This window comes from Buteo buteo, chromosome 13 (assembly GCF_964188355.1).
Source record: "Buteo buteo chromosome 13, bButBut1.hap1.1, whole genome shotgun sequence".
Taxonomy (NCBI): Eukaryota; Metazoa; Chordata; class Aves; order Accipitriformes; family Accipitridae; genus Buteo; species Buteo buteo.
The window spans coordinates 10,476,431-10,489,961 of NC_134183.1; the positions used below are offsets into that span (position 1 = coordinate 10,476,431).

The window sequence follows — 13,531 nt, forward strand, 5'->3', positions numbered from 1 at the left end:
CTTGCTCTATTAAGAAAATTACTTACCACATCTATGGCTCAGCATAGCCAGCAATAAAAAGAGGATGGTAATGCCAGTGTCTTGACATGATCATCACACGGATCAAGTGTTTTGACAGAGGATTACCACACTAATAGGAACATCACTGGATGGATCTGTGAAAGCGGAGTTCTGCATTTTGGGGGCTTTTTTTGACAATAATATACAGATTTGATAGGACAAGATAACATGCTGAAAACCTGTTGATTAAAATGCTGTCAGCTGGTAGATAATATTGCAAATATATTGAACAGGAAAACAACCCAATGCTAATTCCTGTGTTATAGACCAACGCTGTGTCATTACATATTTTATGTAAACTTCACAGCTAGATAACGTGCAGAGGATTTAATATGTTATTCAAGGATAACTTTTTTCTAATTAGAGGGAAAAATCCAAATGAAAAATTTGAGTGTATACTGGCTGATTGCTATTCTTCAACTGCTTTTAGTTTCTCCTGCTCTTAAGCTAGCATTTAAATGGACCATTTGATTAATCATTTGTATACTGACTATAATACTCCCAAATTTCCTTTGAGTTGTACATACTGTAAAAGACAATTATGTCGCCACAGATTAAATAAGTGAATTAAAACAGAATAGCAGCTTAATTTGACCTGTGATTTTGCTCTCGTTCCCTTTAGTGGAACGTATGCCACTCCAGCAAATAGATGAAGTCATCCATGACAGCTTGTGATGAATTGCCGTATTTATACTGTATATTTTAATAGCCTCACACTAATTTAAATTGAGCACAGAGTAAATTATAATTCAGTCACTTGACTGCTTGTATTTAACCTGACAACTCATCCTTATTTGTCCTGGAGGTGTAGTGGAGAGCAGAGGAAATATGCTCAGGTATTCCTCTTTTAAAAATTAACCCTTCTCACTTGAAACATTAGGTATGTTCACGTACGTTATAAGCATGCTAAGCGATTTCAAGATTGCTGTATTTGAGGCAGGAACTTGGTAAGGAAGATGTGCAGGAGTGCTTGGAGCCCCTCACTGAATCCCAGAGGACCACCATGTCATTTAAATTTTAAAAAATGCTCCCCTTGTCTAGTACCCTTCTCCAGCTCTACCTGCGAGGCACCATTTCAACTAGTTTTGAAGACAGGGCAGGCACTGGAGCTTGGTTGCCAGCCCCTCTTCCACAGCCAGCCCAGGTTACTCTTGGCCCCATCTCTAGACCGGTCCTGTCCATCCACGTCCCTGGGGCTCGGTTACCCCTTGGCAGGCACGGGTGGCTGGAGACCGCTGGTCATCGGCAATCTGCCAAGCTCCTCTGTTCCATGAACTTTTGTTGCAGCTTCTGATGCAAACTTGTTAAGAAACTCTGCTTCTGCTTGTGTCAAACAGCGCGTGTTATTTTATGCCAGAGGAATTGGGTTTTGCTTCTCTGCTCTCAATAATTCTGGTAAAATAACAGTGATTTTTTTGCTACGAAGTTCTTTCCAAAGGTGCTGCTTTGGAGAAGGTTATTGTCTAATGTTACATCTCATTCGCCTACCTGTGTTACAGCAGTGGAAGTTGCAGCCAAATCCTTATTCACAGCTTCTTCCTTGGTAGCAATGGGTTTGAGGAGGTTTTTTGGTTTGAAGTTTTTTGGTTTGGGGTTTTTTTTTTTTGGCTTTAACACTGTCCCAGCCCATGCTTAACACTGTCAGCTCACATATTCTTAAAAGTTGTTTCACCCATATAAACTTCATTTTCCAAATAGGCTTGGAAATTTGATACAAAAGGAGTATGACCATGCAGGTTAAGGCAGAGCTACGTAGATATTTTTTTTTTTTTCCTCTTTCTGTCCCACATTTCAGTGCTATAGCTAACATAAGGTTCCTCAACCTTGACATCAGATGGGTGTCTCTCCTGTGTTGGAAGTCACACAAGCCACGCATGTTTAAATGGAAGAAAATACTTCTGTACAATAGTTATGCAGAGAAAGTGAGACAGTGGTCTCTCCTAATTTATTTTGTGGTGATATAGGCATGCCATAGCGTTGCAGTACATTTCTGTGCATGCCCTACCCTAAACTATCCTAAACACTTGTAAATAGGGTAGCTCTGCTTTTCCAGGTTATCGTCACTATTAGAATGCAAGGTCTGTATGTAATTATAGTTAATGCAAATCAGCCAGAGACCTTTCTTCATGCCAGGTCTTGGTTGATTGGATGTCAGTGATGTATTTGACACTGATCATGCTAACTAGTCATTGTTCAGGTCAGTGAAGCCTTCACAGTAAACAAGGCAGGGAAATTTCTGACTACAAGTAGAATGTAGTGAGATAAAATTTTAATTTTATACTGTTGACAAGTTTCAATTCTGTTAATATTCAGTGGGTAAAACTGATGGTATTCCAGCAGATTACTTTAAGTTTTTCACGCTGGAAAAATGTAAGTGAATATTGTTGGCAAATGATTATTGATCTAGACAAGTGTGTTAAACGTTTCTTGGCAGCCCTGTATTACACTTACAATTTAGTTTAGTGACAGCTTTTATAAATAACCCTAAAGCAAATTCTTGATAGAAACAGGTTATCGTTTTTTCTTTTAGACAGATTTTGATACTGTAAAATGTGTGTGTTTGGAAATGGTCTCTCTGTATTTTGTTTTGTCAGCGGTATATGCAGCCTATAATATCTATTTTGCTAATTCTGCAAATTGACTAGATTTTGTTTCCCTTTAGCTCAAAGTATTAAACTGAAATATTGTGTGGTAGGAGACTGAGCCTGGCTAAATGCATTTGGAGTCCATTTTGGTTTATATAGTAGTACTTAATAACTGAGTGCGCAAGTCTTCAAATAATCATGGCAAAGAATTTTTTGTTAAAGTTGACTTCCAATGCTGGTTCTGTCGGAACCAGCATCCTTATTAAGAGGATCTGTCTTGAAAATCCTGAAAACTTATAACTCCAGTGCACCCCAGCTTCACTGCAGCACTTGGTACTTTAGTCCTGGTTAGCAGCCTGGCTCAAAACGATGAAAAACGAGGGCATGGGGGAAGGAAGCAGCAGATAAGCATGACAGTGAGTGGCTGGTTTGAGCTGCTGAGCGCTCAAAGTCAGGTTGTTTGTAGTTGTTTTGAGGAATGCTTTGGTGATGCTTACCTAAGCATCTGGACCATCTGCTTCCATCTGCATTTTTTCTGTATATTTAACTGTTTGCCATGTTTCGTACAATGTTAGGAATTGATATAAAAAAGGGGGTAAATATTAAAGAAACTGAAACTGTAAGGGTGGTGGTAAGAGATACTCCTTTAGGGCACCACTGAGACATTCAAAGATCCTTTCAATACTACAGTACTTATTTAGCCCTCAGAGTTACCATCGGCACATTCAGCAAGGCCTGCTGGGGTCACAGCCTTCCAGGCTTTTTCACCAGACATCTTTGCAGTGAGAAGAATCGGTGCTGGACAGGTGAGGAGGAGGCTGTACCAAGCAGGAGCTGGGAGGTGATCGCACTTTGGGTGAATAAGCAGCAACTCTTGAGTTTACCAACCTGCAGATCTACCACACCTGCTCCTACGTTACATGTGGGGCTTGCGCTCAAGTTCTAACTCATCTCTTCGTCAAATGATTAAACCACAAACCCTATAACATTTCATGGATAAAATTGGCTGTATAACTTAGTTTACTTGTAACACATGACTTGTTAAAAGCAAATAAGCCTGTCCTTCCACTTTCATTTCCTTCCTTTGCTCGTTGCTCTGTTAAAATATTCTTTCTACCTATTCCTCTCTTTCCTTTTCTCATGTAAGGATAATTAATACATGTATCTTCAGGTTTTTATTTTGAATCATCCAGTTACTTTTTAAGTCAACTCTGATCATGTCTGTTTTTTTGTAATTTAGGTCATACCCTTAGATATAACACTGGAACTCCAGAAGCAGATAATGTCAGAGTTAGAAATTCTTTATAAGGTATATAGATTTTTCTCATTTTCATTATTCTTGCTCATGATCTTCTTGCAGCGAATTTTAAAACAGGCTTCTCTTTTTCCTTTCTTTTTTTCCAGTGTGACTCGTCATATATCATAGGATTTTATGGTGCATTTTTTGTAGAAAACAGAATTTCATTGTGTACAGAGTTCATGGATGGTGAGTTGTGTATCTAGTGTGCTTTTGATTGCTAAGTATGTAAATGAGAAAATCGTATAAAGATGTGCTTTTCTGAATGTAGCAAAATGCAGTAGTATGACTTGAAAATGTGAAGTATTAATAACTTTGCAGGTAGTTTTTTAAAAAAACAGGTTAGTATTGGGATTGTGCTACATTCTCCATGGTATGCTGTATTTTCCTGAGTGTATCTTCGCTTACTTTTATTGAAAATGTAAATAGAACAGAAATAAATGCTAGCTTAATTTGTGGTTTGAAATTTGAGTCTTCCATACAATCTGTCCTCGCTGACAAAACAGCTGTTCCTCACTTTTACTGTTTTGATAGCCAAAACAGATTTTCTTTTAAAGAAATCTATTAACCCAATGTCCTATGTGTTTTCAGTGGAAATCGTCTCTTAATTGCAAGACAAGGACTTATTTTCTAACACAGCTGTTTAGCAGAGCTGTGTTGAGTTTCTTTTTGAGTGTACTCTTGTTTCTCCCAATGTGAATCTTCATACCAACAATATCCCCTTCCCCACAATCTGATGCTACTGTCATTATGGAGATGTATTAGTACTTTGCTTTGAAATCTTGTGCTGTGTGGCATTCTTGGAGAAAAGGCAGGAAAAGTATACTGATTACAGCAATTTATAATCATTGCTGCCCTCTGTGTATCAATTCTGAGAGCATGTCTCATGACAGATGCAGTCCCCTTGTGTCTTGTGTGCAAGAACCCTCTTCACAGTGTTCAACTTTTAACATCACGTTGTTGTTACAAGCAATAGTCTATTACTCTCTCCAGGATTTTCTTATGAGCCAGCATTTTATGCCCTATCCAGGTTTTTCACAAAGGTTCAGTTAAACTGGATATAAAGAAGTAAGGATCTTGCAAATAATTTACTGTGGAGAGAAGGCTTTCTGGCAGGAGAAATTTCCAAAGCCAAATGTGTACCATTAAGCATCACTGAGTAGCTCCTTTCTTTCTGATAGGGACCACGAATAAAGCCCTTTAGGGTTTTATAGTGTATTTTATTTTCTCCCTGTTAAAATGTTCTGTTATTACTGTTATTTCTCTCTTTTTACACTTACTACCTCTGTCCCAGTGATCACTGTGCCCCATTTCCAAGTATGAGTATTCTCTCAGATTTTCTGTATTTGATGGAAAAGTATTGCATTTTTTCAACCAAGCCCACAAATTAAATTCTTTGCTGTTCTCATGCTGTGTGACTATTAGCCATTTCTCTGTTCTGTCCTTGCAGTTGCACTCGGACTTGCAAGCCTGTGTTAAGCAGTAGTCACATGCAGTAAGGAAGCATCTGCTCATGCCAAAACATGCATCTGCCTTGGAGTATGTATGCTCCTACTAAATCAGAGATTTTTAAAAATGATGGACATAGATGCTTGCAGTTCTGAATTCTTGTTTGAAAATACTTAAGCCTTTAGGGTATGCATCCCTCATGATGTTGCACAACGATGGTGTTTACTGACCATGCACAAATTACTTGGAATTATACTGGAGATGACCTCTGGTCTGCCTCATGTTGTGCACTCCTTCTGGCAGAAAGCAACAGCAATCATTTAAAGGAAGAACAAAATGCAAATAAAGGGACCTTGCCATTTTTTTCCCCCCAAACCTTTAATTGTGATGTGTAAAGATGCAGGTAAAGATAAGAAAAAATACTTTCTTATCCTGCAGACGAACAGCTTTAACCTTGACAAATTTTTAGCCCTTTTGACTGTCTTAGGCCAGTTTGTAATATTTCCTGAATCCATATCCCATGACTCTGCCCAGTTGTATCCTGTACCCTATTACAAAACATGGGTATTTCCTTTATGAATTACCTAGATACAGGTGGAGCTGCGTCTGTTGGGATACTCATGACTTAGGAGTACATATAGGGAAAAGGTGCATATCTAGTACCATATTGGTTCTTTCCTGGTACCTGCAAGCAGGAAAAAGCCAAGTAACTCCAAGTCTGCAAATATCAAAACACTGAGGTTGAACTGACCTGGATCACCTCCCCACCTGCCAGTTGATCTTAAAGAGCAACAGAGATGTGAAATGATGCTCTCTGATCTTTGTCCTTTTATATGTATAGTAAAGATGATGTTCTTGCAAATAAAGGTGGTGAAATGTACTATTGCCTTTTACTTACGTTGAACTGCTGAACACCAGCTAAATTCCCCTTAAAAGCAGTGAGAGGTGTAGGTTATCAGACTGTACCTAGATGTCTATACATAGATTTGGGTGCTAACATTATATATTTGGATTTAGAAATGTTGTCCACTACAGAACAACTTCTCCATAGAATAATGGCAGATTTCCCTGATTGTTTGCAAAAAGATACTTTCCTTCATTTTTCAAACAGCACTACCTTTAGTGCCATCTGTAATAGCAAGACTTGGCAGTTAGGTGTATAAAAATAGGTCTTCTTTTGTCCAAAATTCAAGGATTTGTTATAAGCATTAACAGGAACTGCCTGCCATATGATTGCTTTCTGTTTGGCTTTTGTAATGAGCAGTAGGTATCTGTGATGCTACATCCTTTTGTTTCTATTAGATAGTACTTGCATTTACTTTTAAAACTGAGGTTCATTATAATCCACAAGCAATGTGGACGATAGAAGTTGGAAGATTAAACTTGATGAACGAATAGTAGTTTCAATGATCTGGAACCAGAGCAACGTTAGTGAAGACAAACACATACTGTATCCATTCTATTTTTCTATGATTTCTGACAGTAGAGACGATGAGGAAAATGAGGGGAGGAAAAACAAGAACCACTACCACAACACCCTAATCATTAGAATAAGAAGTATAGTATAAATAAGAACTACTGTGTAATTAACGCTGAAGAGTGGAGTAAGGACCTTGTGATTTCTTTGGATTGTAGCATTTCAGAATGAATGGCTTTTACGTTTAAAAACTGAACCATAACCAAAGTACAAGGTGTAGTTTTCTTAACTGCTGAGTATTGGCCTAACTCTTTTCCCAGTGGTGTCATCAGTAAAATCCATATGTTACAGTGAGAGCAGAGTTAGGTCAGTGCTGAGCACTTCTGAGAACCTCAAGCCTTGAATAAGACAACATGCTCTTGCAAGCTATGTGTAATATGCTCTGCCTGTGATCTGCTTGTCTTTTTTTTTTTTTTTCCATTCTACTTCAGTGTTTTTAATTCTCAATTTTAAATTTACTTTCTTGCCCAAGAATTTGTATTTCACCCCAGGGACATTTTGAACACTGCGTAGATCATAAATCTCCTGTGTGGAAGATAAGGGAAACTATCCTTCCCAGTCCCTTGGGAATGTCTATAGGACCATTAGAGGGACTTGGGCTTCTCGCTTTCCCCATGAATGTATGATGCTGGCTGGACGGGGTTGTGCCAGATAGGTAGCGAGTTGTGTCCCATACTGGAGTGCACTGGCAAAACTTAGCTGCTTGCCCAGGAGCTCCTTATTTTTCATTTTCAGACATCAGTGTGGACACAGACTGCAACGCTGAACCAAACTTTCACTGGTTTGATCATCAGGAGGAAACAGCTTTAAGCACGTATCTAAGCATTGTATCAGATACCATGTAACGTTAGCACCGGGTTTTGGGGACAAGGGTTAGGATACTTTGGACTTTGAAGTCCAGTGTTGCTTTTTGGGATGACTTTGTGATTCCCAAGAAGTTATGCCAAGCCTGGTGGTTTTGAGTTCTCCAATTTCAATATTTTGTCCTGTGACTGGCAAGTTTTCTAAAAGGAGTTTTAGTATTAATGCTGCAAGCAAAAATAAGTAATGTGGGTAAAAAGAGACCTGAGTCCTATTTCATGTGTTTATTCAGAGTTTGGCAGATTTTTAAGGTCAGTTATTTCTGACACAGTTATTGTTATATCATTGATGGTGTTTTTATTAATAACCAAGGCCTAGAAAACCCTTGTGACTTCAAATCTAGGGCAGTATTTCATTTTGTATTACCTAAGCACGTTTTGTTTGTTCCTGCAGGGGGTTCTTTGGATGTTTATAGAAAAATTCCAGAACATGTACTTGGAAGAATAGCAGTAGCTGTAAGTACTTTTTTCTTTTTGTCTTTCAGTTTTTGATTGTGCATGTAACACGTCTGATTTGAGTGTGCACATGGCCCTTTGGGATACTGAGCCATCTCCAGGATCTGTGTCCTCATTGTGTCTGTGTAAAAAGGAGGATCCTTCCTATGTTGTGCTCTTCCTAACCATCCTGTGTGCACAAGGACACCGCGGTTAAGGAAGTCTTTCTTTTGAATGACCAACACATGAGTTGCCAGAGGCTCAAGAAATGTAAAAGGATGTGATAAATTGAATAGGATAAGAAAAAAAAACAATCACGAATTTGCTGCAGAACTGTGTGGTCACGTTTCTTTGTTATCAGCCTGCATAGGATGGAGCAGTCCTCTTCATTGCCTTTATTTAGCCTTTAAGTCCTTTTGTGCTATATGGTTCCTTTAAAAAGTGATTCAGAAGCCCTGTTTTAGCCCTCACGGTGATCTCGTTTGTTGCTTCTGCTGATTCTTGTGTGTAATTTCCATTCTAACTGTCCTTATTCTGTACAAAGTAACTCAATTAGATTTGCTTCCCAGGTTGTAAAATTAAGTCAGTTCCTGTTATCAAAATGCAATGGCAGAACACATTTGCTGTCTTCCCCTGTGGCAGATGTACTCCTTAAGGCAGATGAGGAGGAGGCTGAAGTTTTTATTTGGCACAAGCCAGGCCTGACAGAGGCTGCCTGGGGACAGGCTGCTCTCTCACCCCTGTGCTGGGACCCTTCACACGTGAGCAGTCATGGTTGAAGAGCTAATAGTCATTCTAGGGATGATGAGCAGGGAGATGGTCTGTGATCTAGGAAGAGCTACCAGTCCCCAGTGTCTACTCAGTTTGGTAGCAGGGTGTTGACAGTGGGATCCTTAGAGCACCTGGTAGCCCATCATTGTGTCTCAGCAGCATTTAGTGTCTGTTGCTAGAAATTCACTAGCCATGGTTGAAAACTCAAATTACAGGAGAAAAAAAAAAAAAAAGTTCCATATTTTGCCACAGTTGAACACAGGGTAAATGACCAATGTCTTAGTGGATCTCACAAGGGAGAGAGATACTGCTAAACAATTGCTAAATATAAGGAATACTTTGATAACTTAAGCAGTTTAAAGCATAACAAAGTTATTCTATCATGTGCCATTTAATTAAGTGCTGGGTTTTCACATTCATTATACATCAAGCTGACAATTTAAATCCTTTAATCCAACACAGGCAGCTATTTAGTCTCTGTTCATTGTAATTCACAGCTCTACTTTCTCTTAATTTGTGTGGCCTGCCCAGGGTGATGAACATCCTTCTCTGATGCTGTTTCCTCTAAGTAGCTTCAAATCTGCTCATTATATAGCCTAGCAGTTTCTTATGGAATTTGAATGCTTTTCACCTTTAGTTCAGAGTAAAAACGTTTCATCTCTTCTTCCCTATGGAGCAATGAATGATAAGTTGCTCACAGTGTCCTCATATTCCTGATGCTAAGTAGCATGTGTATAGTGTAATAATACTGGGATGGGCCTTCAAGTGTTTCTTCAGCTGCTTGTTCCTTCTCTTTTTCCTTATGTTACTTGATGTTGTGTACTTAATACATCCACACTAACTTACCTTATCGTTTCCTTACTTACTTTTGTTTTTCCTGTCCCCCCATCCTCCCCAGCCCGCCTGGCTTGGTATTCTGCAGATGTTTGCTTCCAATTTTTCACTTATCCATAATGGTGGTGCTTCAGCCCCATCTTTTATGTCTTGATATATATATTTTTTTGTTCACCTGCAGGGTCATGTCTTTACAAATCTGTTAGTTAGTGAGCATGACTCCCTGACATGGACGGTGAGCTGATACTTGACTTTTTCTAGTTATTTTATTTGCTGCTTTAGCAACCTGTACTGTGCCCACTGCAGTGCAGGGGGTCAGTAAAGAGGTGAACAAAGGAGCGGGTGCCTTCAGAGAAGGAACTCGCCCCTTTCTCCTGCTTCTCCATAACAGAAGGCGTGCACTGAGGCTGAACCAGCACTGGCAGCTTCCTCTGCTCTGGTGCTGATTTTTTGCTCAGTTGGCATAGTAGACTTGTTGGAAGGAGGCAGTGAAAGCCTTTGTTTTCTCTAGAATTTATCAGTAGCAGAAGGAATGGCTCCTTTAAGTCTTCACAAATGGCTACCCTGCATCTTGGTGTCTGACATTTCAGTAGAGCCTAGCAGCCCGTTGTGTGGGTTGGGGCACCTTTTTGCCAAGTGCTGTACATAGACACCATAATCCCCACCCCGAACAGCTTGGGAAGATTACCCAAAGCCTGGAGGATTTCTGTTCGAGCGCTGATGAGAAGGAGAATGTCAAACAAAAGCTGGAGCTCGCATGGATGGATTCTGGGGACAAAATCCGGAGCTTCCATAGTCTCTCTTTTTCCAGTCTGTGTGTTTTCTTTCTACCTTCCTTGCACCATGTACACAGTCATTTGTCTTTTATTCTCTGGAGACACGTACAATGCATTAGTTTATTGAAGCTGCTTAATAATATGTGTGACCTGCACATCTGTTAATTAGGATACCCTTTTGTTATACTTGTAGAATTTTTAAAGTGAAACCATTTCCAGAGGAAAATGATGCAGGCACATATAGACATTTAGCAGCATACCAGCATTCCTTTTGCTCTGACTTGATGATTTTCTTGCTTCCTTTCTTGTTATACAAATTTAATTGTCATGAAAAGTGGTGGACTGACAGCACTTAAAAACGATTGTCCTACTCACAGCAACGAGCACAAAAGGCGAAGGAAATTCCAGCTAATCTGGAACAAGATCTGTGTCTGCTCCACAGGACATGGCAAAGGGAGCACATTGCCCCTGCGCTCCACTTGCTCAATTAAACACTGAGTTGTACTCAAGGTCATTTCCTTGCACTCTTTGACCTCCACAGGCTGGGGCTGAACTACCTGAGAAACATCCCTTTCTTGACAACCCTGACTTTCTGTAGCCAAAAGGATAGGACAATGTTGCTACTCATTTCCTTGAAATACTGGTATCAATACTTACCAGGTTCCTGTGATGCACTGCTTAATGGGAATGAACGGTACTTGCTTTCTTGTATGCTTGCCTACCCCAACCAGACTTTCTCATGATTTGGCAGGAACCAGAGGAGAGTTTTGTCTGCTGAGACAATCAAACGTTTTCTGATGACAGCAACGGTCACTGTGTGTTTTCTGATGTGAACCCCTACCTGCTGAGAAGTAGACTGGATATCCCAGAGCCATGTAGCATATATGTAGTCTGTACACCATAGCGTTTCTTTGCATTCTTGTTATCCATTTCCCATTGAAGAAGCAATCACCATTAATTGTGATGGACAATCAGCTTTCAAGCTGAAATAGCAGGAATGTATTGCCAAGTGCTCTCTCGGTTATTTTTTTGAGGAGTAAAGGGTGGAGGGGGGGTTTGAGGCTGAAAGGTGGAATGCTGAAAATAAAGCAAGGCAGTGAAAATAAATCCTTAAAGGAGGAAAGCGTTTTCCAGGGCTTGGGGAGAAGGACTGTTTTTTCAGGGGCAGGATAAAGTGGTAAGAGAGGTAGAGTCTGCTGAGACTTGGGTCCCCGAGAAACTGGAGGGATCTCTGACTTCATCATAAAATTCTTCCTGGTTGCATATATGAGACAGTGTCAATGAGAAGGGGAAATCTCTTTTCTTCTTTGTGTTCTTTATTTGTGCGATGGGCTAGTGTGTTTTTTTGAAAGGAAAAGTGTATCTTGGAAACCCCAAAGTGATGTTGTGGTCGCTCCTTAGTACACGATGTGTACTTACTTGGGTCTGCTGATGTAAAATCTGTTCTACCTTTGCTTGCCACTTCACACATTTATTTTCACTTCAATTTCTGAAGCAGTGACATTGTGCACTGTATTTTGAGTGCTAATGTTGATTGAAGTTCTCCCTGAAAGGATGTGCACTTGAACTGTCAAGAGAGTGAGTGATTGACAGCAAGTAGAAGTACTTTTTGTGTCAAGGCTTTGTCAAGTCATTGTTGCAAAACCTACTTTACTGAATACCAATAATTCCTGCTAGATGTTCAATCAAAAGATACTCTCTTCCAGCACCATTTTAGAATAATATTTAATACTTAAAGAGTTCTTCCCTAATAGGCAAATGTAAGTTAAGTGAATAACGGTACTTTACACCAGGTTAGTCCATCCGGGGGGCTCCTATGTGCATATTTGCAGCCCAGAATAAAGGGAGAAACTCTTTTCATTCCTTTGTATACTGATGCTGAGAGAATCTGAATGTGAGAGTTTGTTTAATACTGTGTCTTTTATAACTGCTTATTCAGCACATGTTCCATAATAAAGATGTTTAATAAGTTACAGCTGCTGATTTTTTTCCATAGGAAATGTTTCCTTTTTTCTGTGAATACATGCTTTAAAATAAATAAAATAATTTTATAATGGTTTTAAAGATTTTAAGCAGTCTAAATATATGTTTAATAATCAAAGAAGCTTACTATGCTTAAAATGACTTTCACCATTGGAGGAAGCCCAAAATGTTGCACCCCCTTTATTTATTTTTGCAGCAATACTTTTTTTTTTCTTCTTCTTCTTATGTCAAAATGCCGTGTAAGTAGAATTCCTCTGTTTTGCTTTTTGAAAGGCTAATGTGAACAAGGCCACACCTCTGGGCATGCAGAATTTGACTAAGGCCTTTTGTTACAGGTAATTACCATCTGAGGCCATGAGATAGTTGGGTATGGAGTGCGAGTTTAACGGTGAGGAATTGCTACCTAGAGCAATTTACTGGGGATCCAAAATCATTATTTGCTTTACAAGAGATTCACATTCCACTGATATTGTTTTTGGTTACAGAATAAATTTGAAAAAGAGTCTCTAATCCAATAGGAAGGCTGAAAATTAATATGCTATCTGCTTTTCACACTGGATAATATTTTTAGCACTCCTGCTTGATCACTGTAACAGAAGTAATTTCATTTCCGTCTACTTGGACGATGAAAAGAATGTAATTGTTTCGTCTGAAAAACTCATACAACTTTACAAATGTCAGAAATGCTTTATTGTTTTGGAGATGCACAAAGAGAGTGTCTCAGGAAAATGAATGAAATGTCATCTCGTAGATGGAAACTTTATAAAAAAGATTTGCTCTATTAAAAAAGCTGGCTGAGACAGCAGGGATGGTTTGGGTAAAAAGTAAGCAGTAGTAGAAGTATGCTTGTTGAATCTTGTTAGTTCTCTGGGCTTGTAAAAGTAGTAAATCTAGGGGAAAAATTACAATGTAAAAATGCAAGAAGTATTGGGGTTTTAATTACTTCACAGAAACAAAACTTGTGGAGAGGATAACTTGTAACACCCAACTGCTCTCTTAGGGAG

At 39.2% G+C, this 13,531-nt stretch overlaps 1 protein-coding gene across 5 annotated transcripts in view; it reads left to right on the forward strand.

The window, feature by feature from the left end:
- MAP2K5 (mitogen-activated protein kinase kinase 5) overlaps positions 1-13,531 on the forward strand; it is a 140,286-nt gene that overhangs the window by 48,280 nt on the left and 78,475 nt on the right. For all 5 annotated transcript variants that reach the window (XM_075044661.1, XM_075044657.1, XM_075044658.1 and 2 more), the window contains 3 exons: positions 3,886-3,954; positions 4,050-4,131; positions 8,123-8,184. In XM_075044661.1, the coding sequence (XP_074900762.1) occupies positions 3,886-3,954; positions 4,050-4,131; positions 8,123-8,184 (213 nt within the window). The remainder of the gene's footprint in view (positions 1-3,885; positions 3,955-4,049; positions 4,132-8,122; positions 8,185-13,531) is intronic.